We start from the raw sequence: 27,171 nt of genomic DNA on the forward strand, positions 1-27,171 counted from the left end.
GTATTTGAAGACAAATCAAGAAGGAATCTGAAGAGCAAATTGCAAACAGTAGGCGAAAATTAAATTTATTAACTGCCTCAAAAAGGGGGAAAAAGCTTCGAGGCTGTAAAATCTTCCATGCGTAACAAGGAGTGCTAAAGGAAGATAGGGAGGGCACAGAGTGAGTCTTTTACATCTTTATTGACAGAGACAGTATTTGAGAGATATCTTTATATCTGACTCATTTTTTCCCCTAGTGTGGTGTAGTGGTTAAGAGCAGCAAACTCTAATCTGGAGAACAGAGTTCAATTCTCCATTCCTCCCCATGAAGCCCTGCTGGGTGACCTGAGGCCAGTCACAGTTTTCTCAGAACTCTCTCAGCCCGTGCAGAGGCAGGCAATGGCAAACCACCTCTGAGCATCTTGTCTTGAAAACTACAGGGTTGCCGTAAGCCAACTGTGACTTAATGGCACTTTCCGCCACCAGACTTGCCTGGGCTTCTGGTGTTCATCCCAGGTGCTGGTTGCCCTTCACCTTACCAGCTTCCGTGTCTCACCACCACTGCCCGTCATCTTTCCCTTGTTTTGCCCCTTTCCAGCTACTTTTGCTTTCTGATCTGGTAAGTGAAACATAGCATCTAACATAGCATCTTAGTCCTGCTTTCGAGCTGTAAAAGCACATGACTGTTACTGTAGTGATGTGTTGCATGTCACTCCAGTGATTAGACAAAACTCTGAAGATGAAATTTAGACATACTGGAATCAACTCCTTTTGTTCTCTGTTTGGACTCTTCTGCACAAATCTGTTCTGCTGGAGTGGTTGTCCTCCACTGGTGACAAGGCAAGTAGTTAACCACAGGCCTTGGCTACCAGCCTCTCTCCCCTGCCTTGTATTATAAGTGGCTTTATAATCATGTTTGTATGACTTGTCTTTTCAAGTATAGTTGTGGTAATATATCAACTGTCATCTTTAGAAACCAGAAATGTCTTGAAGAAGCTTGTGAGGATGGTAACATTGGGGAAAATCTGAGTTCTATATATATATCTGATCTAGATATAATCCCAAATAAGGTCACTGCTATAGCAAATGCTTACAAGGCAGTAAAGCCCAGTGACCTTTGCAGGACCTTTGTAGATATAATGCAGTTATCTCTTGCTGCTGCTGCTTATGCTGACATGATGAGGAGCCTTCTTCTACTGCCTGTTCCAAATTGGAGAAAATCTCAGTTGAACCTCTCCAGATAGAGTTGTGGCGTACTTTTGGATGCAAGAGACTACTGCTGCCACATAGGGTGTGGCTGTGGGGGAATGGATTTAGACATGTATGGAGACTCTTGGAGCCCCATTCAAAGTGGAGTGATCTGCTTCTGGGAGCGATGCTCCAGCTATTCTGGCCGATTTGCCCTCCCTGGGAAGTTTAAGGGACAGGCAAAGGGACAATCCCACTGGCATGCAGCCACTCCCCCCCCCCCTCAGTTGCTGAACACAGTGCCAGCATCCCAACACTGCTGCTGGCGTAGTGTTCTGCCAGTGGGCCACAGTTTGGACTTAAGCCAGCCTCAAGACAGCATTCAAAATACATGCAATAAGCATATAACAATTCAGTATTTAAAACATTATACAAATTACTGTTCTCTGCCCAGTTAAGCATGGCGAGGTTCCCGTGATTTCAAAGAGAATTGGCCAGGGAGTCTTTGTTTTGGGGATGTTTGCAGCAGGGCAGGCATTACTCATCCGCTGGCTTTTTGCTCGGATCTTGCAGGGCGGGGGGATGTTTCATGGGTTCTCTATCGCACACGTGGGCTTAATTTTTCAATATATTTAATTTTTATCTTTCATCTTATCAATAGCTTGACACATCAGTCAATCGATAGATCAATATATTGACATAAAAAGGTGAACTATGGAGGGTGATCTGTCTGCGACATCTGTCACCCCATTGATCACCAGGCTTGATTTGGCTGATCTGGCTGGCTAGGCGGGTGTCCCCTACCTCCCTCACCGCTCCATGCGCGCTCGGTGGAAGAGGACGGCCATCCCAGATAGAAGGAGTGTACTGTTTTTCGGTCAAGGGTATACGATAGCTGCGCTCCCCTGCTAGAACCTCCATAACAAGCTCAAAGTCCTGCAGTACATAACCTCCATGGATTTGGGGTGGTGGTGGTATTCCTTAACACCTGCCTCAGAACTCTTTCCAATGGAAGAAGAGCTTGAAAACCAATGTATATATTATATATATTAAGCTCTGTATTGGATGTTTTCTCTGTTTTTTTTTCTACTTTTGGTGGGCTGGGTCCAGCGCCTTTCCCCCCAAAAATGGAGAAAAGAGGAAAGGAGCATATTGCTAATAAGGACGTTTTGAAAGCTTGAATTGTGCTTATGTATATTTGACCTACTCATACTGAAGCTGTCCAGTACCACTTCAGAAGCACGCGGCAAAGGCTTGAACATTCTCGCTGTGGCTGCTTCCACTCTGCCTTGGTTGAAAGATCTGGATTCTACCTCCCAGTGAAACTGTCAGAGATGGGTTTTTAAAAAGGTTTTTTTTGTGTGTGTCTCTCTTCTCCCCAGTGTAACATATAAAAATTCCCTTGTTACATGTAAGCTAAATCTTTCTTTTCTTGATCTGTGTGACAGAAAAAGGGTGTGCTGTGTAATGCCTGCCAGGTTTTCTTTCCCCTTTATCAGTAAGGAGTTGCTGTAAGGCTTTACTACTTAGCATTTGATCACTGGCCCATCAAAGCTCCCCCCCTCCCAAACTTTAGCCCTAATTTTGAATTAACAGTTCAAAGATCCTTTAATCCTCCTGAGGTTATCATGCAAAGATACGGTGACTCAGCCTGCGAGGAAATAAAGTAGAACAAACATTTAATACCAGAGCTGTTTTGATTACATTCTGTTCACTAATAGTCAAACTAATTTAAACTACTGCATTAGGTAAACATAGCCTTCAAATATGTTTGTTGACCTGGGAATCAGTACCCACATAAGCTGAGCAAGTAAGTCCCTTTGAAGTCCTTAACTGTAGAAAGCAAAACAATTCAGAGTTGACACATGATATAATGGTTCTCTTGAAATACAGATAAATTTAAAACATTTTGATACAGGTGGCAAGTTTGTCCTGATTGCCAGTTGTGTAGCAGTGGCAGACATTTTAATATTCACAGTGTTAGTGTCTCAGCCTGAAACCATGCAGATGCAGCTGGATATCGCTGCTAATTTTTCCCAGATGTGTATTGAACTGGAGCTGGTTCTGGTTCTTATACCTTCAGTTACTAGGTGCACTTGATGGGTTATTGGTTATTGGTGCATCAAACTATATCTTGAATAAAAATTCCATGAATAAATCTGAAATATAACCGAAATCCGAAATAGTATAGAAGTGGTATTGGTGGAGGTAGAGAGAGAACATGATGGACGAGCCCTGAAGGAATGAAATGGGACTAAGGCCACAGTTGAAAATCCCATTTGCTCTTTATGCATATATTTCACGCAGCTGCTACTGTTTGGCTAAGAGCAACTGGACTCTTTTCTGACAGGCGGTTTGACAAAGGACCAATTCTAGCTTGGGTTTAATAAGCATGATGGAGTTCTTTAATTTCTGGCAAGAGCACCCCTTCAAGCAGGTAGCCTGGCTTCGATTTCTTGACTGGGAAGAACCTTTTGTGGTGGATCATTCCGCCTTCCAGGTACTTGTGCTTGGGAGGAGTGCATTCCTTTAGCAGCAGCACAGTAGCAGCGTGCACTCTCTGCCATCAGTGTCCTCCACCTGACAGCCACTAGCAATTACTAGGCAAATGTGTCATTATTCACTTGGCCTTGGAGTCACACCATCCTTCAGATTTTGTTGTTGCTGAAGCTTAAGCTGTGCAGGGATAGAAAGTCATGTGGGAATCTTACCGCATGCTGACTGGAGCCTTTTGGAGGGGAAGCAGGGATAAGGGAAAAATTAACCTCAGGACTGCCATCAGGAATCGCTGTACAAGTTAGGCCTGCAATGAGTTGTCCCATATGGAGAAAGAGCGCAGTGGATGAGAAACAACACAAACATTGTCTGAGTGAAGAGGAATATTTTGGCCCTGTAGTCGACCCACGCGGTCAGCGTAAGAACGAGACGAGACGCGGAGATAACATCTGGTGGAGATCGCCAGCAGCGGGAGACCGGAGGTCCGTGCTCCTAGCGAGTCTCCCGTCTGCCGGTTCCTGGCACCTTTTATTGTTATCCTATTGGGAGGACCGGGGGGGGTTCCGGGAGAGCGGGAGGTCGGGAGATCATCATGTGATGCATGATCTCATCTGGCTACGTGCGGAGAGGAGCGTACGCGTCTGAGCCTAATCCTCACCTGGGGGCAAGACCATTGTCCCTGCGCCCGGTGATTGAGTCAGGCAGTTCATGACCCGTGACTCATGGGGGGATGAGGAGTGGGGGTGCGATGCGACCGGCAAGGCCGCAGGTCCGTTGGCGTCCCAACGTTCTACTACGGCGCTGCTGGGTCGGCAGTGCACTACTACAGGCCCGGCATCTAAAGGAGAGTAAAACGGATGCCAAGGAAACCTGCAGGGTCTGGGGCGGGGGTGGTTCCAAATGTGTGGTGCCGCCACTGAAAAAGGGCTGCAAATGGGATCACAGAATCCAGGGCTTGGAGAGGGGAAGGAGTTCAGTTGGTCCACTGGACAGTGTTAAACTGCTTTCCCTTCAAAATTAACTCTTGTGAGCCAGCAAGCCCCTTAAGTATTTGCATGACCTGCAAAGTGGGACAACGATGGAGAAGGGGAGAACGATGTTGTACGCTGCTTTGGATCCCTGTTGGAGAGCAGAGTGGAGTATAAATATTTAAATAAGTGTTGTCCTGCTTCTGACTCTACACTTTCCCTTTTTTTAAAAAAAACCTTGCCTTTGACTAAATTTAGCCTTGTACTTGGCACTTTTGCAAGTTAAATATGATTCATGATTCATACTGCTCCATATGAATTCCTTGTAAAGTAGAGGAGAAAACAGTGAATAACATAATATATAATTAATGTAGTTGCTGTTTCTAGTATGCTAACACCTCTCATTCCATGCATCTCCATGGTATAGTAGCTAAGAGCAGGTGGATTCTAATCTGGAGAACTGGGTTTGATTCCCCACTCCTCCACCTGAGTGGCAGAGGCTTATCTGGCGAACCAGATGTGTTTCTGCACTCCTACCTTCCTGCTGGGTGATCTTGGGCTGGTCACAGTTCTCTCAAGAACTCTCTCAGCCGCACTTACTTCACAATGTGTCTGTTGTGGGGAGAGGAAGGGAAAGGAGCTTGAGTCTCCAGGATAGAAAGGTGAGGTATAAATCCAAACTCTTCTCCTTTTGACCAAGCAAGTAATAACAAACCCAAGAGTGCTCTTATATTTGAGAGCCAGTGTGATGTAGTGGTCAGGGTATTGGACTAGGATCTGGGCACCCAAGTTCAAATCCCCACTCTGCTATGCTGGCTTGCTTGGTGGCCTTGGTCTGTTCACATACGCTCAACTAAACATACTTCACTGGGCTGTTATGGGGATCAAATGGAGGAGAACTATGTAAGCCACTTTAGGTCCCCATTGGAGATAAAGATGGGGTTTAAATGAAGTAAATAAATATTGAACACTTTTTGCAAGATGAACAGGCACACACACACCCTCCACTCCCTTGCAGGCCATGTAACCAACCAGGAAATTCAGTTTCTTACTCTTATTTTTTTGAGGGAGGAATATTTCTCCTGGGTGTTTGGTCTCCTAAATATGGAGAAAGGGTGGGTGGCAGTATAACTCAGCCCATGTTGGGTAAACAGATCAGTGACTCCTAGAACAGGACAGTGGAGAGGCTACATTATTTTTTTGGAGAAACATTTTAATTCTTGCAGGTGGATTGAAGTAAACTACATAATGACAAAAAAAGGAGCTCTGTGCTTCGTTCCAGTTAAATAATTGCTCAGAGTATTATTGATTACAAGCTGTAGTTGATGTAGGGCAGGTTACAAGTGTGATGTAATAAATAAATAAATAAATAAATGCTGTTGGGTGTCTTTATGCTCTGGAGAAAGACTTGGATAGCCTCTTTACTGTATCTTGTGAATCTTTCCTTGATTTCAGAAATGTGGCGTTGCAACCCGACACTGAACATTTTGAAGTAATGCAGATATCTACCGAAGAAATCTAATGATAAATAAAGAGAAAAAAAGCACTGTATTTCTTGGCTTTATAGTCTCCTTCCTTAAATAATAGTGTTAAAATAAGACAGTTTTTATTGCTATAGTAGATAAGAGTTATGGTTCCAACTGCAGGTTTTGCTTTGTGTGAGAGCCACCTTGTGTTTAAATTCTGTTTAGTATATGACTTTATCCAGCCTGTAAGTCGGGTTTTCTTAGGCTTATACCTTGCTTCGACAACAAAATCAAAATAATGCCCTTTCTTTTTATTCATAAAATGTATGTTTCCCCTTTAGTAATAACTTAGTGTGACTACTGATATTATTCTCTAAAACAATTCCTAATTCGCCCAGTAAAGTGCTGTACTAGTAGAACCTTATGATCATACCAAACTGTCTCCCTGAATCTTGTCTAAATAAAAAAACACACACATTTATTTTGGATGATTGCAGTTTTGGGTGTCACCAGGTTCTCTTTGGGAAAGGAGTTCTGTACAATAAAACACTATTTTGCATGTGTAGGTTATGCTTCCTGAAGTAGTCCTATTTGAAGCAAGGCATCTCCCACAAAGGTTTAGTGATCAAAGCAGATCATGTATGAGGAAGAGGTAAAACAAGGACAAGTATGGCATCTGCTAAGGTCATATTGACTTGCTTGGTTTATTTACAAGATATTTAATTGTCTACAAATTTAATATTTAACTAATTTTCTTTTTTATTTGCCCTATTCCTGCTGAGGCTGAAGGCGGATCATGTGAATCAGACAGGCCAAGGCATCCAACAAACAGTGCAACAGGATGAAGATTACAAACAGTTAGACAAAATGCAGAAAGGGAAATGTATGGAGCATAATATCATGAAGCCAAAAAAGCCAAAAAACAAAAAAGGAATTATAAAAGTAGAAGACAGTACAGTAAAAGCAGGATGAAAACTTCCAATGAACCTTGAAATAGACTCTGCAATCATGTTCCTTTGTAAAGTTTGCAAAACGATAGAAATATAGGAGCCTTCCTGCCCTCCTCAGACAGGCCGTTCTGTGAAATGGGTCCATAACGGGATATGTGTATGGGCAATTGCTGAGTAGCCCTTATTCCTGCCCTTGCTGAAAATGTCAGAATGAAATAAAAATGTAGACTGCTACCCTATACCACGGTGGTCTTGACTAGAGCCAATGTTTGATAGCATCTGACAGCTCAGTGGACCATCATGCCAACCTTAGGAAAAGGTTGCTCAAGAACTATTGAAACTATTCTTGGCAAATGTTTGCCTTTGTTTAGTAGAGGTCACTGCTATAGCATGCTTTCAGGCAGAGTGCTGTGGCCGGCTCCTGTACTCTTGTTCCACTTGGGGTAGATGGAGCGGGCCGTGTCCACTGATTCACTCTTCCTCCTGGAGTTCTCCCTGCTTTGATCTGGCAGTTGTCCTTGTGGTCCATTGACTGCTTGATCTGTAAGGCTAGCACTCTGGTTTGTTTCCAAATTCCACTGAAATCTGTGTTCTTCTTGTTTTCAGCACATCTTCGTTGCCTCCCCTAGACTGGCCTTTACCTGCTCAATACGGACAGTGTGAACTGAAAATAGAAGTGCAACCAAAAACTCATCACAGAGCACACTATGAAACAGAAGGCAGCAGAGGAGCTGTGAAAGCATCTACCGGTGGGCATCCTGTAGTTAAGGTAAGCCATGCTGATGAAAACCTTTCCTCTGAACTACCGCAGTACCCTTAATCCTGTAAACAGTCCTAAGATTATCCACAGGAACGACAGTGAATGCTTCTCCCAAGTTTTAGAAAAGGTTTATAATTCACCACTGTCCTGATCATGTGTGGCTAACGGTGCTTGCTGTCAAGGGAGCTGGCACATATCCACCGCTGCCATTGATTCTTCTGTCGTTAACGCCAATAGAACTGTACATGTTCAGCATTAAGGACCGCTTGTATAACGTCCATGTTTTCAGAAGCTGGAGCCTCTTTAAGCAGTACAGAATGACACTTACTGGTAGCTTTCCAATAACTGCAGGTCTGTTTCTTTGAAATGGGAACTCATGATTTAAGCATTTGTGCCCTATTAAAATTCAATGGGGTTTCAACTTGTGCTGTTGTTTACCAGGGGAATATTGGAACAAAAAAAAATCCCAGCATCAAGTATATGCTAATGGGACTTGAAAATACTGACCCTGAGAGGGGGAAAGATCTTGGGTCATAGTAGATTGCTCAGTGTGCCACAGCAGGGGATTATGAGGAAAGGAATTGAAAATAAAATGCCCAGCAATATAATTCCTCTGTGTAGATCGATGGTGTGGCTCCATTTGGAATCCTGTGTATAGTTCTGGTCACTGTATCTTAAAAAGGACGTCACAGAGCTCAAAAAGGAAGAAGTCAGCCATCAACCAGGTGAGAGTCAAGGGCAAGGGTTGTGATTTAAGAGATGCAAAGGTCAAGTTCCCAAAGTAGGAAAGGAACAGGGGCAAAGGCAAGCCACTGCTGGTTAGCAAAAAAAATCCATCTGACAGGAACTCTGTAGGAGACTAGCTGCTCCAATGGAAGGGAAAGGCTGGAAGTCTCCTGCATCACCTAACCAGGTGGCGAGCCAGATGGTGGTTTGTAATGCTTTCTTGGTGCTGCCTCCACTTCTACCTGATAGGACTTAAGTAGGCATGGTAGCACCAAAGGAAAGATGCTGGAACCTGGCTGATTGGTGGGCTGTAGGGGAAAGTCCTGATTTGAGATACCTGCCTAACTTCTTCTAGTCCTTCTGGTTGTAATTTGTACCTACTACTCTTAGCATTTCAGTCTTGGTGAATAAAACCCAAGTGAGTGGGCAAGGCATAGGAGACCATCATTGCAGCCCTTTCCCTTCAAGGAAAGACTGAAGAGTCTTGGGGTTTTTCAATTTAGAGGAGAGACAACTAAGAGATAGAGGTTTATACAATTATGTGTGGGGTGGAGAGATGACAAAGAGAGCTTTTTAGTCCTCTTCCAAAATACTAGAATTCTAGGGCATTCAGGATCATGATGGGCAATAGATCCACGAAAGACAAAAGGAAGTATTTATTTACACTGAAAGTGACTAAAATGTGAAATTCCTTGCCAAAGGATGTGGTGATGGACATGGCCATAGACAGCTTTAAAAGGAGAGTAGGTGAATTCATGGAGGATTGGTCTATTGGCGGCATGTGACTAAAGAAAGCCTCCATGTTAAGGGGGAGTAAAACTCTAAATACCAGTGCTAGGAGGCAACATCAGGGCCTTGGCTTCTATGCCCTGTTTTTGGCCTTCTAGAGAACTAGTTGGTCACTGTGTGAGACAGGATGCTGGACTAGTTGGACCGCCAGTCTCATCTAGCAGGGCTCTTCTTATGTTCTTAGGGGAAGGAACTTCTTTGGACAGTTCTAATGAGCGTTGAATCTCATGGGCAACTGCCCAATAATAATATACTTAGGGATGATTTCTCTGTTGTGAGCAGGAAGGGCAACTTGTTCTCACGTTTGCTTCTGCTATGGTAGCTTCACGCTGCTCCTTGGATAGGGACACCTGAGTACAAAAACCATCTGGCATGAACATTTGGGTCGGAATCCAATTAAACTTTGTTGATGCGGGGCTTGGCTGGGGAAGAATTGGGGCCTAGCTTGTAACTAGCTTAAAGGGGAATTGTTGAATTCTAAATGCACCTAATCTGTGCACTTGGTGGACTGTATACATTTTGTACTTTGGTGTCCTTATTTTGTAACAGGTGTCCCCAGCATAGTGCCCATGGGTACTGTGGTACCTGCCCACACCTTTTCATTGTTTTTAAGAAGAGGGTGGGACCAGGTACGGTGTTTGCCCATCAAGGCTTCTGATAGACTGTTTATTTTACATGTTCTTTTGGAAGCAGTTGCCACTACACCATAAGAATCTACACTGTTTTACTGAAGTTAAGCTGTGGCAAACATTTTGTGGCTGGCTTTACCTCCTGCAGCAGACATTTTGTAGCAGCCATTTTGTCGCTGCACCCACTATGCCCATGATGGCGAACCTTTGGCACTCCAGATGTTATGGACTACAATTCCCATCAGCTCCTGCCAGCATGGCCAATTGGTCACGTATATAAGGTCACGCTCTATAAGGTCACGTAACAATTCTAGTAAACAATGGGTCTGCTTCTGTTCTGTGCGGGTGGGGCAGAGGACACCAAGAAGCTCCCCCATGCAGGGGACCAAGAAGGAACACACGGTAAGACAGTTACTAGGACAGAGATGCCACAGACGTCGTCAAAATCTCTCAGAGCACTTTGGAAATCAAATAGATTTTCCCGATGTCTTTATTGCTGAGATCTGGGATTAAGTGAGCAGGGTGCTTATCTAGCCACAAGGTATTTTACCCACACATCACTTCCTTGTGATATATAATGAAGTTTGGAGGTTGTGTTGCAGAATGTTCAACATACACCCTTCAGACTGCTGTAAGATTTTAGGAACTTGCAACAGATCAATCTCATTTATTCTTCACTTTGTTCACCAGTTTTCCTTTAAAGAAATATAAAACTCCTAACTGACGTGCAGTTTCCTTCTGTATGCTCTGGCTCTCCTGGTCATGCATGTATTCAATCCTTGTCAGGGCACTGTGGGGAGAACAGAAGTTGCTTTTCTCTTACCTTACAAGGTTACATTTTTGTGCACTTTTGGGGCAGGGGTAACGTAGAAACTTCTGTGCATGCCCCTATTTGCTGCTCTTCAAATAGGGACAGGACCATCAGGTTTCCACCCTGCCTCCCGCTCAAGTCATGCAGTTCATTCTCTTACCTTGCTGTGTATGTAGGTCAGAGTTGAGCTTTAGCACTGGTAGCCTTGTTGAATAGCTCTGGAAGGATGTGTGTGTGTGTGTGTCTGCTTGGTTCTGTGATTTGGGCTTGAACTTTCTAATGCAATTGCAGTGACAGATATTAAAAGTTATACTTTTTCTTGAGGGTAGATTGAATGGAATGGCACTTGCTGGTCTATCCAGAGTTTTCTCCAGTTCCCTGCTCTGGCTGAGAAGTAGCTGATGATGTCTGAATCATTAGGCTATGACCATCCGGTGATGCAACTGTATTGTGTAAACCAGAGCAGTCCTGTATTCCTCTTCACCAAGGACACATCTTGGTCATCTGAATGTTTTCTTTCCCCCTTCCTTCTCCACCCCCCACCCCACCTCCGTGAACTCAATTTTGTGGCAGCAAGACTGTTGTATGAGACTTGCAGCATTATTTATATTTACGGTTTTAATATACGCAGACAAACAGAGTCAGATGGTCCAAACCGGGTTGTTGTCTCATGTATTTCAATCATGGAATTATTTATTGGAGCTGCTTCTGCAGTTTTCAGTTGCAAGGGAGGTAGTCTTCAAAAGCAGCATCTATAAAAAGCGGCCCTTCATGCTGCGTGCCAAAAGCGTAGTTGTGTATAGCTGGGATTATTGAACTAGCTTTGCATAAATGAATAGTTTACAAGGGCTTGTTCTGCTTTATGGTAGCTGTTTGATCCCGTTACATTTTCTGATGTAAGATCAATAGAAACCTAATCATTGTGTGCCGGATTTTTGCGGAGTAACACAGCAGCGTGTGTTACAAAATCGGCTGCGAACAGCCTTATTCTTGTAATGAGCTAGCTGTTGCAGATTTTGGGGATGACTAGTGTGATCACTGTTTCGGTCACCAGTGGTGTGTACGGCTTCACACAGCACCCGGAGTCAATACAGGCTCCTGTCCAGATGATTTACCCAGAAGAGCATTAAGATATTGACAGACTCACTCATGAAGCGTGCTTGGGCGGATCACAGTCTTGCATAAACTAACACGCAAGATTGTTGTGAACCACTTCATAGTTTATGCAGCAGTCAGGCTATGTTTGCGTCTGCTGCAGTAAATGCATCAAATGCACCTGGCCTTGCACCCTCGGGGACACACTACGGGCAATCAGCTCCTCACGACTAGCTTACCATAGCTGACACGCTGAAACCCGACCGCTTCCCTTCTGTTTCAGTTGTTAGAGTTTCAAATGAAACAGCGGTAAAAGATGAATCCTTCCGTTCTCTCCTTTCCATTAATGTCCTATTAAAATCGAACCTTCTGTATTTATAACTCAAGCTGTTGTTCATGCTCTAGTTGTTTTGGACCTTGTTTATTCTCGTTCTTTCTGGCGGTCTCTCTGATCCTCTTTTGTATCTTTCTTAGGCCCCTTCCGCACACGCAAAATAATACATTTTCAAACCACTTTCACAACTGTTTGCAAGTGGATTTTGCCATTCCGCACAGCTTCAAAGAGCATTGAAAGCAGTTTGAAAGTGCATTATTCTGCATGTGCGGAATGAGCCTCAGCCAAGCCACAATGCTAAAACGGCTTTCTCCTGTGGCAAGACACTCATCAGCCCATCCACGAGGTCTCCCACTCTTTTCATTTCCTCCTCATTTCTTTCTCTGCAGTCTGATCTGATGCTGAAGCTATTTTCCCTTGAGCAGGGGAACATCTCCTTAAATCTTCTCTGCCTTAAAAATTGGGTCTGAAAGAATCATTCCAAATGGACAAATGCTAAAGAGGACGTTCAGTGTATTCTCAAAGGCTTTCACGGCTGGATTCAGCTGGTTGTTGTGGGTTTTCCGGGCTATGTGGCTGTGAAACAAGATCTACCGGACCACGGCTACACAGCCTGGAAAACCCAAAGCAACCAGCTAAAGAGGACGTTTGGCTGAAAACCTTACCTCTTTTTGTGATAGTATGCACGTTTGGCTGTGCAGGTGCCTTTCTGCCATGCACCTGCTCTTTTCTAGTGGCAGGCTTATCTCGATTGTCTGGGTTAGTCTGTTAACAGGTGGGCAATTCTGCTGTGTCATCTGTAGCTGGACAAAGTCATCTTCCGAATCCTTCCAACCCTCTGATATTTCAATAAAAGCCATTAGAGAATCCCAAAGATGGTATACATCAAATTCCAGTGGAGCCTCTGCTGCAGGGGTTGTGGTGGTTTGACTTGCCTTTCAGGGAAATGAACTAGGTGCTCTCTGAATAGTTGTTATGAACAAGGAACACAGCTGATTAGGGAACTGCTTGTGGAGGGTGTGTTCCAGCCTGCTGACGCTGCAAGCTCGGGGGCTTAACCACAATTAAAGCTCCAGGTAAGCTAAGCTCCTTGGGACAGTGTTCCTTGTTTTCAGCAATATTACTCCTGCGTTAATGAGCATACTGATTTCTCTGCAATAGTGCTCAGAAATGGAATGATGTCACTGGGTGCTGACTAGGGTTAGTAGCCACGAGGCTCCAAGACCCATACCAACCAACAGAGTACCTGTTTTGTGAGCAACTCTGCAGATGAGTGGCCTGCTGTTTCTATTGAAGCATGTGCCCCTTGCAGATATCTCTTCTTATGATCAGTTTTTATCAGTTTTATATTGGGATTTTGTATGTATTTATATCTATAATTATACTGTTGTGTTAGCTTTGGAAGCCGCTCTGAACCTGGTGTATTGGGAAAGGGCGGGTGGGGGGGATAAATCGGATAAATCAATCAAACAAACAAACAAACAAACAAATAAATAAATAAATAAATAAATAAATGGCTTGTCAATCAATCAATCAACTTTATTTGTGGTCTTAGACCAAACGTTTAAAATGCAATTTAAATAAAAACAACTTTAAAATCCATCTTAAATAACTAGTGTAAAATACAGTTAAAACATTACTCTTTCTATATTTCAGCAGCAGAGTAAATCTTGCCTTGTAAAATACTGCCAATGAAAGAGCAGCTCATTATTTGTGAATGTGTGTCACAGCTCTAGACACTTCTAGAAAAAGGATTAAAATGCAGGGTAATAGCTTTCATAAACTCAGTCTTTTTAAATGCATCCCTTACCTCTCCATAAAGGCATAGTTATCCCCTTGATGACATATTAATACAATTGGAAGTTTCTCAACGGGAAGCTGTTGTAGCTTATCCTGTGGTGACCTTCTCTCTTTAGCCTTCCAGCTTTAGTTTAACTTACGCATTCACTGACCTTTGCTATGGAAACGATACAGAAACACACAAACAACTTGGCAGAGTTTCCTCCACAAAGCAGTGGGTTGTGTGTCACAGTATACAGTTACTAGTGTTTTTAGAGGTCAGTAGTGACAGCGTGCTGTAACTTTTTCATTATTAATAACATTCTGTGTGAACAGTGGTATGGTTATGTTTACAGAATGAAAGTTTATTCTTTCACATATGGACATGTTTATATTTGACTGCAGCAGATGCTGGTAGTAAATAGAAATATGCTTTAAAGTCTTCCCCGTTTTGTAATATTATACTTCTAGCCCTTCATCTCTCAACTACCAGTCTAATTTACTATCTCTGCATAAAGGACATGTGGTTGTATATTCACCAGGATGGCATTAATGTCAGTAGTCTAATATAACTTAATATTCATAGGGTGGTTTATGCTACAGTTTATCTGTGGGTGATGTCTTGGTCTTTAGAGAAGGGTGACCAGCTGCTGTTTGTCATTTTTAGGAGAGCTACACATTTTCTGTTTGGGCGACTTCTTGGGGAGAACCTTGAAACTTGCCGCTCTTCCGCTTGGTTGGGTGTTTGTGTACCCTGGGAAAGAGCAGGGAACAGAACGGTCTCTCAAAAAACAGGTCCAGACCTAATATGTGAAAAAGTGATTTTTTAAAATTCTTCCAAAGAATCTGCCCAAGTAAATGCACAGTAAATGCATTGGTGCAAAATAGAAAATTTGACATGGCTGATCACCCTTGCCTGCATGATTCTACCCATCTGGTCACTTGTTCTGGGTTTCAGCTGGGGCCAAAGTAAGTATTTTTCCCCCTTTTCTGAGGTACCTTGGGATTTCGTTCTTCGTCCTTTGCTGTACATTGTCCCCAGGTGACCTTATCGAACCCTATGGTTTTCGGTATTGCCTACAGGCTATAGACATCCATACAAAGAAACTTATGCTTCTAATCTGGACTTTTCCTTTCTCTCCAGTTCTGAATATTATCACCTCTTATTTCTGTCATGCCTTCAAACGCATTAGTCCAAGCATCAACCTTTGGATGGACCAAATATTAATTATGAACCCTGTTGAATAAGCTATGGGCTGGGCTTTAAACCTGACTTCTTTCTGCCTTGCTCTTAACTTCAGTCTTTTATCAACAATGTTACCATTTCTAGTTGCTTGACTCATGAGCAGGTCATCTTCTGGGTCTGACTGCTGGAATGTTCTTCTTGCCTTCACTTGGGACACTCCTGCCTTCTAATTGTGACCTCTTGCTCCTGTATCACTGTTAAAAATGAGCGGAAACTCGTAGTGTGGAAGGAGTCCTGAGCCATGCGTGGGAAGATAATAATGCAACTTTCCCCTTGAATGCTCATCCCAGAAACTGAGCACTGGCATGGAGAAAAATCACAGCATAAGTTCCTCCCACATCATCTGGGGCTTCTCGTATTACCTTAGTGGCGCAGGATCGAAATGTGCTGGTGTAATGTGAGAGAGGAACCTCAGTAATGGGAGCATCGTGGGTCAAAATGTCCCCCAAATGTCTTCAAAACAAGTACTGTTATTTGGCTTATGATTTTGTTTTTAAAAGAACTTTCTCACAACACTTGTAGGTACATACCAGGAATTTCTGCTAAGCAATATCTTATCAAGATTGTGATTAGTTGTATTAAATACATCATTGCAGTCATGTACTTAAGAATCAAATTCTCTTTTGCTCTGACCTGCGTAGTCAGTATAAGTAGGGCAGAAAGAACAGTGTCAATCATGCCGAGGGATGTTTAAGAACCGGCCTTGAAGTAAAGACGATGGAAAGGAATTGCATTTTGCTTTTGAGAATGCCCATCTAAGTTTATGGTTAGGAAGTTGGTTCAGGGTAACACAGAGCTTTCAGGGAATAATCCCAAAGTACAAGGGTGAACAGGAGCTCTGGGCCTTGTTCAAAAGATATCGATATTCCTGCTCAAATAATTTGTTTTTTAGTTGAAGATAAACCTCATTGGCATGAGCAAGAAGTCCCAGGCAAGGCCCAATGAGGAGATCTTAGCCTCGGTTAGTAGCCACCAGTCAGAGGTCTGGAGTTCATGCATCACTAGTTGGATCAAGCTGTGGGAGTTGGAATAGAAACAGAGGCGCACCCAAAATTTGAAAGTGGTGACCCACGCCTTGGTTTCCAGAAGGTGCTGTCCTGCTTCAAGGCAAAGGACTGCATAGGAGACACAGTGTGGAACTCCAAATATTGTATCTAGGAAGCTGGACTGCAACTGTTCAAGCTTGGATTCCCATATGTGGATCCATATAGGAACCCCATACATTAGATGTTGAAATGTGGTTGTCTCCCAATGGAAATTTTGACTAGGCCTGCAGATTTATCGGGGAGACAATTGCCTCTGGGAGGTGGAAGGCATGGATGCCAGGGTGAGGGTTCAATGCAGTGCTGTGCAGCAGAGGGAGTCAGAATTAAGAAGTAAAGGGGATCCATGCCAGGCCATGGAGAAACCACAAGAACCTGATCTGAGGCCACCTGGAAATTTGTCACTGTGGTTAAATCTAACCTCAAAACTATGATTTGACATGACTTGGGGGTTAGTATTATCCATAGTTTCCTGATTTGAATGCTATAAAAAACCCAGCAATTGTAAGAAATAAGTGGCAGATAATAGGGGAGGAGGAGGTTCCCAGTCTTCCAAACCGTGGTTTGAAGAGTCATCATAGCTGATCTGTGGAGGTTTGTTCCTGCTGAAAAAATGCCACTCATTGAACTCCTTCAAAGTTTCAGTTGTTTGGAGTAAATATGGCTTCCTTTGTGTAGTAGAAAAATCTGTGTTTTACGTGCCTGTTAAGTTCATTTACACGAAGTTCATTTGTAGGAGAAAAAAAAATGAGATAGGCCATTTGTTTTTCATGGTTGATATATTTTGATGTCAAAGCTAGGAAGTTTTTTCAAGTTCCCAGTTGGCTATCATTGGGTGAGGCAGGTATAAGAGAGAGAGTGTGTACTTTGTAAAAATGAAACAGCTGTATAAACATAATGCATTTTCAAGAGTCTCTGTTGGTCTACGTTCTTTTGGACTATTTTAAAAATGATTCCATTGGTAGAGTTCACATGGGAAGTGTTGGAATTAGGAACTCACTGGGGAAGAGTTTTATATTGAAATTGCTGAGCACTGAGCTGGCATTCTGCTTTTACTTATTTCTTGAAAAGTGGATTTTCAGTTCTGTCAACACATTTCCTCAGGGAAAGACATTCCTGGGGAACTGATCCTAGATTTAAATGGTAAGTTCTCCCATGGAGCAGAGGACATCTTGTGAGTGTTTCTTACCATCCAATCAGGGAGGCAGGAAATAACTTTTTTCTCCTTCCTGTTCAGTGTGAGACTGCCCATCTTCTTTAGTTCTTTTCCTGCCTAGCCAGGAGCGAGAGCAGGCATTCAGAGCAAAGTGGTCTGAACCATGGCACTCTATCAGTAGAGGTTAAGGCCACATCCATCCCTATCCCAATGATCAGATCCAACATGTGGCCCCCTTGATGTGTGGCCTCTGTATTAACCAGGGAGACTTCTAGTGCTGCCATGGATGGGACCAGATCCACTGCTGGTGATGATGTGGCTGCATTGGCATGGACATTGAAATCCCCCATGACAAGAAGCTGGGGAGGGGAGGGGAGGGCAGAAGGGACTGCCAGCTGCTGGCTCAGAACCATCAGCCAGAGGGGGGGGGCAGGGCTTGGGAGGGGAGCTAGGAGGGGGCAAGGCTTGGGAGGTCCTCTGGCTTCCTTGGCCCCGCCCATGTTGATGACGACATGGGCGGGGCGAGGGTGCCAGAAGACGACAAGGCAGCAGGACTTCTGCTGCCTTGCCGTCTTCCAGGTCATGTGGGGGGGGGGGCGATTTTGCGTCCCCACATGACCAGCTCAGTGGCGCCCAATGACAGTGGGTACCCCCTGTCCCTAGGCAAATATGCCACTGAGTCTCAGAACTGGGAGTACTGTCGATCCATTCAGACTTCTGCATGTTCCATAAGGACAAAGTGGCCCCTCACACGATTCCTTACTTTAGCTAAAAGGTTGACTCCACATCCCTCTGTGGAGGACAGAAGCAAGTGGAAGGCTCCATGCTGGGGGCCTTTGCTTTTATAAGCTTACAAGCTTCGCCCCCAAGGAGAGGGCCGAAGGGGGAGGGCAGAAGTTTGGAATTATAGTGGGTGTATTGCTAAATATTTTAATTGTAATGGGAATTCACTATAGGAGATTTATAGAGCAGGGATTTCTTCACCCCCTTCAACTAGTATAAGGGATTCATTAACAGAGTAGTGGAGTTTGTGTGACCCCAGCTAAATAAAGTGGGGAGAAGGGGGAGGCTAGATTGAAACACTCGGTGTCCCAACGTATTAAAATCCTTGGTTAGCCAAGTATAGTGAGCCTGCGTTTAACAGCAAAGGTACTTAATAAGGTTATGTTAGCACTGAATAATGATATATATTTCATATATTTATGAAAGTTTGTTGAAGAGAAAAAGTATACAAGTCAGCTGTTGGGTCTGAGACCCTATAGGAATTAAGAGGCACATCCAGTCGCAGATACCACTCCTGTATATGAGAAGCTGTTTCTCTGGTCTTGAAGATGATCCTTTACCCAGTTTCATATTTTGCACATCAATTCAGGTTCTGTCGCATCTGATTTTCTAAAAACCACGATTTATTTAATTTGATTTGGTTTTGATCCCACTGTCGGTTTTGTTGTGATCCCACAAGAGTAGGAGGGGGTAAATGCAGACCTGTTCCACTGCTGCTGTCCTAGGTCCTTCTAGCCGACATAATGCCTTAGAATACTGGGGAATAAATAGTATGCGCCACAGTGGATTTCGCAAGCGCATTGCATTAGATGGCAGTTAATTTAAGATTAGTACAGTTGATACAGCACATTGCTGCTTCCTTAAAATATCCTAGTTTATAACATCATGTTCTCAGCAGCTGTTGGAGTTTGCAAAAAAAAAGAAAAAGAAAAGGGGGGGTGGGAACGTAAGGCCAGACTCCTTTATAAAGTCTATTTCTCTTATCTGCCGAGTAGTGGCTTTCTTCCACTATAACTTTGTGATGAAATCAACATACTACTTGACTTTGCGGAGGGATCCCTTGTTTATTTAGCTCCTTGCTTATTCATTCCTCAATACCTGGAATTTGGCTGAAAGTTTGGACGGAAGAGCAAACCTTTGTTGATTTTATTTCTTTTCTTCATTTATATCCACACCTTTCTCCCAAGTGGGGACCAAGTGGCTTACATCCTTTCTATTTTATCTTCACAACAACTCTATGAGGTAGGTTTGGGTGAGACTGGCCCAAGGTCACCCTGTAAGCTTTCATGGCACACAAAGGGATTCAAACCTGGGTTTCCCAGTTATTAATCTGAGGCCGTTTCTGCACGAAGGCAGAAGCGGCTGGGTCGGCGTTTATGATGCCGACCCGACGACGCTGGGACCGTCCGCATGGACGGTCCTGGAAACAGCCGGGCAGCCGGCGCCGCAGAGCACCGGCGCCCGGCCGACCCGGCATGTCCCCGGGCCTCCGGCGTGTTGCCGAGGCCTGGGGACACGCCCCCCTGGCCCTGCGTGCCTGCTCCAGCGGCGCAGGGCAGGGGGTCGTGTCCCCAGGCCTCGGCGATGCGCCGGAGGCCCGGGGACAAGGTAAGTGCCGGGTGGGGGGGGCGTCGCGAAGCCGCTGCCGTTCGCTCGGCAGCGGCTTCGAGGCGGCGTTTCCCCAAAAAGAGCGCTTCCAAGTGCTCTGGGGAAACGCCGGCTCCGCGACGGGCGGGCGGCGCGGCTGCGATGCAGCGGCGCCCCCTGAGCGAATGGCGGCCTGGAGACGGCGTTTTTACCGTCTCCAGGCCGCCATTCATTGCTCGTGCGGAAACAGCCTGACACTCTTAACCAGTACCCTGCACTGGCTCTTCTCTGGTTGTGGGTATCATCCATTTAAAACAGCATCTGTGTTGTGAACTAGGAAGTTCCTGGTTCAGATCTCTCCCCACCCCCTCCACTGTACTCTGTAGAATCTGTGATAAATAGTGGCTGTTCCCTCAGCCCTAGCTTCCTTTTTACAATAAGGGGATGTCTAAAATACTTTTGAATCCCACATGGTCATTGCTATGAATGCTAGAAGCATGTGGGTAACCTCTCAATGGTCTAAAGCCGTGGTGGCGAACCTTTGGCACTCCAGATCATCTGGAGTGCCAAAGGTTCGCCACCACTGGTCTAAAATCTTTTATACAATTTGATACAATGGTCTTTTATACAATTTTACAGTTAAAGAACACAAGTCAGATGAAGCCAGTATAAGAGCCTATTTGCCAAACTGAAATTATATATTGTCGAAGGCTTTCACGGCCGGATTCAACTGGTTGTGGTGGGTAGACACAGTGTGTAACAGACTTCTCTCTGTGATACACCTCTGAAGATGCCAGCCACAGATGCAGGTGAAACGTTAGGAACAAGATCTACCAGACCACAGCCCGGAAAACCCACCACAACCAGTTGAAACTATGCAGCTTAACATTATTGACAATCGGCATGTTGATCTATAAGGTTTTTGCAGCACATACATTGGTTTTTCCCAGTCACTTACTAGGAAGCAGGGCACACAGGGATTCACAATGAGAAATGAATATTCACAGGAGCATCCTGCTTGGCTGTTTTAATGCTCATGATTTGCACTTGGGTTTTAGGCCACTGTTTGCTTTTGTCATTCCCTTTTCTGAGAAGCATCTCTAAGTTCCCGTTAAAATCTTTCCTCATCATTCCCTTCACATTGTGGTTACCCGGGCATTCTGTCTGCCTTTCCAGTATACCTTAATGATTGAATATTCTTTTTTACAAGAGCGATGTCTGCTCTTTTTTTCCATCAACTTGCAACTGACATCACAACCCCAGAGGGTTTTCAAGGCAAGAGATATTCAGAGGTGGTTTGCCATTGTCTGCCTCTATGGAGCATCCCTGGTATTCCTTGGTGACCTCCCATCCAAATGCTAAACAGGGCCAGCCCTACTGACCTTCTGTGATCTGATGAGATCAGACTAGCCTGGGCTATCCAGGTCAGGACTCACCAAGCCATGTTCGCCTCTGAGCAATGGGTTGCAGAGCCACGGACTAAAGTTCTGTGTAAGATGAAATGTTTATAATCGTGTGTAAAATTTCAAGTAATAGAATGTGCAAGAAGAAAACTGACGATTTTGAAAACAGAAGTTCTCTGTTGACAGAAATTTCAGTTGCTTGCATAACACACCCTTTTATATTTGGGCTTATGGAAGTAAAAATGTACCTTTCTGTAACTTATCTTCAGAACACTTTTTATTACAAAATTGCATGAGTACTAAATAATGCAAATTAACATTTGCATCATCCTTTTTTTTTTATCAGCTCCTGGGCTACAGTGAAAAGCCAGTAAACCTACAGATGTTCATTGGGACAGCAGACGATCGCTACTTAAGGCCACACGCTTTCTACCAGGTGCACAGAATCACAGGGAAAACAGTTGCTACTGCCAGTCAAGAAATAATTATTACTAGCACAAAGGTCTTGGAAATTCCACTGCTTCCTGAAAATAATATGGCAGCCAGGTATGTTGGAAGACTTTTTCCATGCAAGTTGGTAAATTGTAGTCTAGGTTTATCAGTTGCCAAGGGGTTGAGGGTGAGTCACTGGGCAAGTTATCTTTTGAAAACTGCTCTTCTCCGGGTCTGTTTTGGATCAGCTTCTCTTTGGTTGCTTCATCCCTCAAAAGTTCTTTCTAGTTTAATGCAAGAATCTTGGATTGCCCTCCTAAGTTTGAAACAAACAACAAAAAACTCTTTTGCCCTACTGAATTTGTGTAATAATGATGCTTTGATCTATCAGTGCTTCGGATGCCACAAAGTGTCATGCCTGTAGCATCAGTTGAATTGACATCAGAACAAACTGACGTTTGTGATAGCATAAGTACAGCTTATGTTGGCTATGCCTGCAAGTTACTTCCATCCTTGTTTTGTATGCAGCTCATCCTAGTTTGTGATTCTGTGGTGAATCATCCTGATTTGGGAAACCTTCAACACAAACTCCCAATCTTTTGTCCAGATGTAGATATCTGACTGATGAAACAAACTTAATCAAAGTGGTTCGTTTTTTTACATCCAGAGATAACTCTTTTTTGCAGCAAAAATGTGACGTTCTCCTTTTGTAGTTAGGAATGTTCAGTCTTAATGGGAAATATTTGCACATTTCATTGATCGTGTGCAGTTTAGTGTTAGCAAATTATCAGTGGCACCCTAACTTGGGATGCATTTTCATTGTGGTCCCTAGTGATGAACATGTCATTTGTGCTCAAAGCCTGTGATGTAACAAAACCCAAGCATACAGCGCCCTATCCAATTTTACAAATTAAAAAATGTACAATATGAACATGCTTTGATAGGGTTTTATTATAGGTATATTCTGCCCCTTTGTGATGCTTGCGTGCAAGAATAAGAGGAGTGGAGATGTAAAGTTTCTGGAAATCTTGAAGCCATGAGGGAAAATAACACTTTTCTGTAGGGGGTTGATGGGGACAGGAAGATTTCGAAGAAAATGAACATATAAGCAACTCTTCACAAAACTCATCTTACTTTTCTGTTTTATAAGAGTGCATTACTTGCAACTCAGGTTTGAAACCTAAGCCTTGTTTCTGCTTGTGCCCAACTGTTGTTGCAACATCTTCTGCTACAATGCTCAAGAACCCCCCCCCCCCATATCATTTTTTCCAGTGAGGAGGGCTGAGAAGTTTTCATGAAAGGTCCCCCCACCCTCCAATTTTTCAATTCTTCCTTTGAAAATGGATTGTGAGAGCAACAGTTTTTCCACTGTGTTTGCTGTGATGGATTGATACTATAAAGCAAGCTGCGGTCCTCATTGTTCAAGACCTGAGCAATGCTGTTAACAATAGGACATTTGGGAGGACATTGACTCATAGGTTTACCGTGAGTCAGAAGCAGTTTGACAGCACTTAACAAACACACGTTCATTTGCTATACAGAATTGTGCTGAGAGATACTGAGTCCCATCAGCGCAGCCCTGTGCTATGAAGCAGCTAGGGTTGAGTTGGGAGTGCCCTCTCCATGCCCGCTGCCTTAGGCAAACTCCTGTCCATCTCATTCCTCCCCCCCCCCAAAAAAAATTCTCTTTTGTTTTAAAACCTTTAAAAAAATAATGAGACCAAGACACAAGCTTGGCGCATTTCCCTTTGGTATTGTGTGAATGGAAGTGCCTGCTAATGGAAGAACAGACTCTGCAGCAGAGGAAAACCACAGCAACAGGAGAAGGCACTGAGCAGTTGGAAACAGAGCTGGGAACCAGCAGGATGCCTTAGCTTGCCTTCAAAATGGTTCTGTTTGGCATATTTATGGATACGTGAATGCCTACCAGGGAGCAATTCCTATTGAATCGTTTATGAGCAGATTTGCTTAACATGGCAATGTTAGTTTTCTACACCATTTGCCCATGTGATTTTTCTATGTATATTTTAATTAAGTTAAAAAGAGGGACCCCCTCTCCCAATTTTGTATTAAACAAAAGGAATTGTAGTATTTGGAGACAAACAGTTTCTTACAATCACAATAGGATCAGTGGCATATCTTGATAACTAAGTTAAACTTCATGTCAATGAATTATTCAGTAGTGTTTTGGCCAGGGGTGTGTAGTCTGATATTGCCGAACTGATAAGATGCCTGATATTTCGGATGTTGGGTCGGCAGTGTCTGCCACCACTGCTGTCTCTTTGATAGGAGTCTCAATTCCAATGTTATCAGTGATAACACTGGAATTGGGAGTCACGTCAGGGAAGGAATTCTAAAGGAACGTTGTTTTCTGCAGGGGGTTATTTCTCAAGACCACCACATTTTTTAAAAAGTCTCCTTTAAAACTTAAAAGACTCTCTGCTGCAAGAATGGAAGTTGGGTTTTGTCAGCTCTCCCTTCCCTGTTTTAATTTTGTACAGGGAAGTAGGGACAGAACTGCTTGTCTTGTTATCGAGTATCAGTAGTATTTTTCAGTATTTCCAGATTAACTCTCTGATAGAATAACAATATTAACAATCTTTAGCAATAAACACGCTCTTTGTGATACAAAATTAAAACGACAACATTTTAACTGTGCAACTCCGGTTCTGTTGTCATATCGGGTAGAATATTTTGTAAATAAAATTAGTCACATTGAAACAGCATCCTTGAAAATATGCTGTATTTGGTTGCAATATACATAGTTCCAGTGAGGTTCTTTTTTTTTTACCAAGTTTCCAGATTTCCAAAATAGTAAAAGCATTAATTCTTGTGATTTTTTCCCCGCCCAATATCTTTTTTGGGGGATGCATCACATCTCCAGGAGTTCCTTTGATTGACTGTTAATTGCATAAGTTGAAAGGGGACAAATACAGCACTTCATGCTTAGGCCACAAGCCAGCCAGGCAACGTACAGGGGGTGAACAAACGAAGAGTGTATCGCTGTGACTTTTTCAAACGTGAAAGGTTATCTTGCTAAATCAGTAATGAGTGGCTTGTGATGTTGCTTTCTTTTCTGTGGGCCACCCCAGTATCGATTGTGCAGGCATTTTGAAACTCCGTAATTCCGATATAGAGCTTCGTAAGGGGGAAACGGACATTGGAAGGAAAAATACAAGAGTACGACTTGTGTTTCGAGTGCACATCCCACAGGCCAGTGGAAAAGTCCTGTCTCTCCAAGTTGCTTCGATACCCGTTGAGTGCTGTAAGTTTCTTTTTCCTAGCTGAAATGCCTTCGCAGTTGGCTTAGCGAATCAAAACTAGTTTACACAAGAACTGAATACTAAATATATTTAAACCAACTTACGAATAGAGATCAGCGTATGAAACTTCAGCTTAAGTGGCTGGGGTTTTTATTTGGTGTCCAATTTGGAGCTGGCACTGGCATAGTGCAGGAGTGTCCAACTCTGGTGCCCCAGATGTTCATGGACTACGATTCCCATCAGTCCCTGCTGGCATGGCCAATTAGCCATGCTGGGGGCTTATAAGAATTGTAGTCCATGAACATCTGGGCTGCCAGAGTTGGACACCCCTGGCATAACGGTTAGAGCCATGGTGGTGAATTTATGGCACTCCAGATGTTCATGGAGTACAATTCCCATCAGCCCCTGCCACTGGGTTAGAGTGTTGGACTAGTATTTAAGAGACCAAGGTTCAAATCCCCACTCGACCATAGAAGCTGACTGGGTGATCTTGAGCCAGTTATACATACTTAGCCTAACTGTGTCTTGCAGGGCTGTTGTGATGATAAAAGCAGAGAGCCATATAAGCTGCTTTGGGCCTCCACTGGGGAGAAAGGCAGGGTATAAATGAAGTGCGAAGTAAGTGGCAAGGAGTTTGAAATGAAAAATACCCTTGCAGAAATATTATTTATTGTAATGCTGATAAAAAATATATCATGGCTTAAGCCAACCCATATAAAGATACTTGTTTTCTATAATAGGGATTTATAATTTATATTTAATGCTATGTTTTCAATGGTCTGTAACTTTACTGCGGGAGCAGTATTCAGTTGATTCAGGAGCACGTACGATATTTAATTAACATTGAAGACTATTTCTAAATGAAGTTGAATTGTTCCTTGTAACATTTTTATGACTTGTCATACTGCATAATTTATGGTGGCATCACGCTTGCCTATTTTTGTTTGTTTTCCCCTTTGAAGCCAACTTTTCAGCAACGCTGAAGTTTTTCAAAAATGTATTAAAAAGTCAAAGTAATTTAAGAACCAGGTAACGAATGGAAACAACAGAAAAGGCTGCAAATAATGTTTGTGACCCTCTCTGCTTGAGATGGAGTGAACATTCCAGTAATGTAAAGTGGTGTGTTTAAAAAAACTAGCTTACAAATCAACTTTTTATTATTGTAAAGCACTATGTGTGTGTGTATGAAATGCACTGAAACAGCATCAGCTTTGTGGCTTCTCAGCTGTCCAATCTAATATTGATGCAAAGTGTTGCTGCTTCAGGAATAGCTCTATGAGTGGTTAACAGCCCCTCTTCACAGTAAATGTGTGCAAGGGAAGCATATTCCGTTCATAAAATTCATGAGATTTTTTGCTTCCAACCTACTTAGGCGTAATTTGACAGAAGAGGTATAACGGCTCCTGAATACTTTCATATTTTGTATACCTTTTTTTCCACAAAGCTCAGAGATCGGCTCAGGAACTTCCTCAGATAGAGAAATACAGCATCAGCAGTTGCTCAGTGAACGGAGGGCATGAAATGGTGGTTACTGGATCTAACTTCCTTCCAGAATCAAAAATAATATTTCTTGAAAAAGGGCAAGGTAAGTTAATGTATTCTAAATAGTAAAAAAAAAGTTATTCAGTTTGGGATCTGAATTGATATAGTGAAATATATCTGTGTTGTGGCTAATACATCCTGTTTCATCATGAACATGATACTGATACTTTAAACTGAAACAAGGTGTACAGAGATATCTCTTTTTTCCCTGCTATTTTGATGCGTGTACATATAAAATCAGCACACAGTACTGGTGCTATCTTCTTTATGCCAGTTGTCAGCCCTTTTTGTAGTATCAGAATTTAACAGCCAACCAACATGATCATTTTTCATCTGAAGTGACACGACTGATATTGAGCAACCACTGATAACCCCTCCATATGTTCATAATATCGTATTGGGTGTTCCAAAAGCTTCCATTCAAAGTTCTGTTTTTAGCTAGGTACAGCTTGTATTCAGCATTAACCTGTGGCATCCCCCTCAAAAGTTACTTCTTAAAAGTTGTGGGGGAAATAAGATTGGTTTTTTCTCCCTTACCCCGCCCCCCAGTTGTATTGTAGCAATGAAGAATTTGTGTGGTTTCTTTCCCTAGCTTTGTCTCCCACAGAGACAGACTAACCCCGCTCCCTCCAAATATTTTGGCAGCTCTGCAAGGTTAAGGCTGTTTGTGAATCCCCTGCCTCCAGATGCTGTGGAAGGAAAAGCTATAACGTTCACAGGACCTGTGTGTAGAGCCACTCTCATTG

At 43.2% G+C, this 27,171-nt stretch overlaps 1 protein-coding gene across 1 annotated transcript in view; it reads left to right on the forward strand.

The window, feature by feature from the left end:
- NFATC3 (nuclear factor of activated T cells 3) overlaps positions 1-27,171 on the forward strand; it is a 61,530-nt gene that overhangs the window by 17,468 nt on the left and 16,891 nt on the right. The window contains exons 3-6 of the mRNA XM_048515630.1: positions 7,654-7,816; positions 21,535-21,734; positions 24,713-24,885; positions 26,328-26,468. Coding sequence (XP_048371587.1) covers positions 7,654-7,816; positions 21,535-21,734; positions 24,713-24,885; positions 26,328-26,468 — 677 coding nt within the window. The remainder of the gene's footprint in view (positions 1-7,653; positions 7,817-21,534; positions 21,735-24,712; positions 24,886-26,327; positions 26,469-27,171) is intronic.

The sequence above is a fragment of the Sphaerodactylus townsendi genome, linkage group LG14 (genome assembly GCF_021028975.2).
Source record: "Sphaerodactylus townsendi isolate TG3544 linkage group LG14, MPM_Stown_v2.3, whole genome shotgun sequence".
NCBI classification, from domain to species: domain Eukaryota; kingdom Metazoa; phylum Chordata; class Lepidosauria; order Squamata; family Sphaerodactylidae; genus Sphaerodactylus; species Sphaerodactylus townsendi.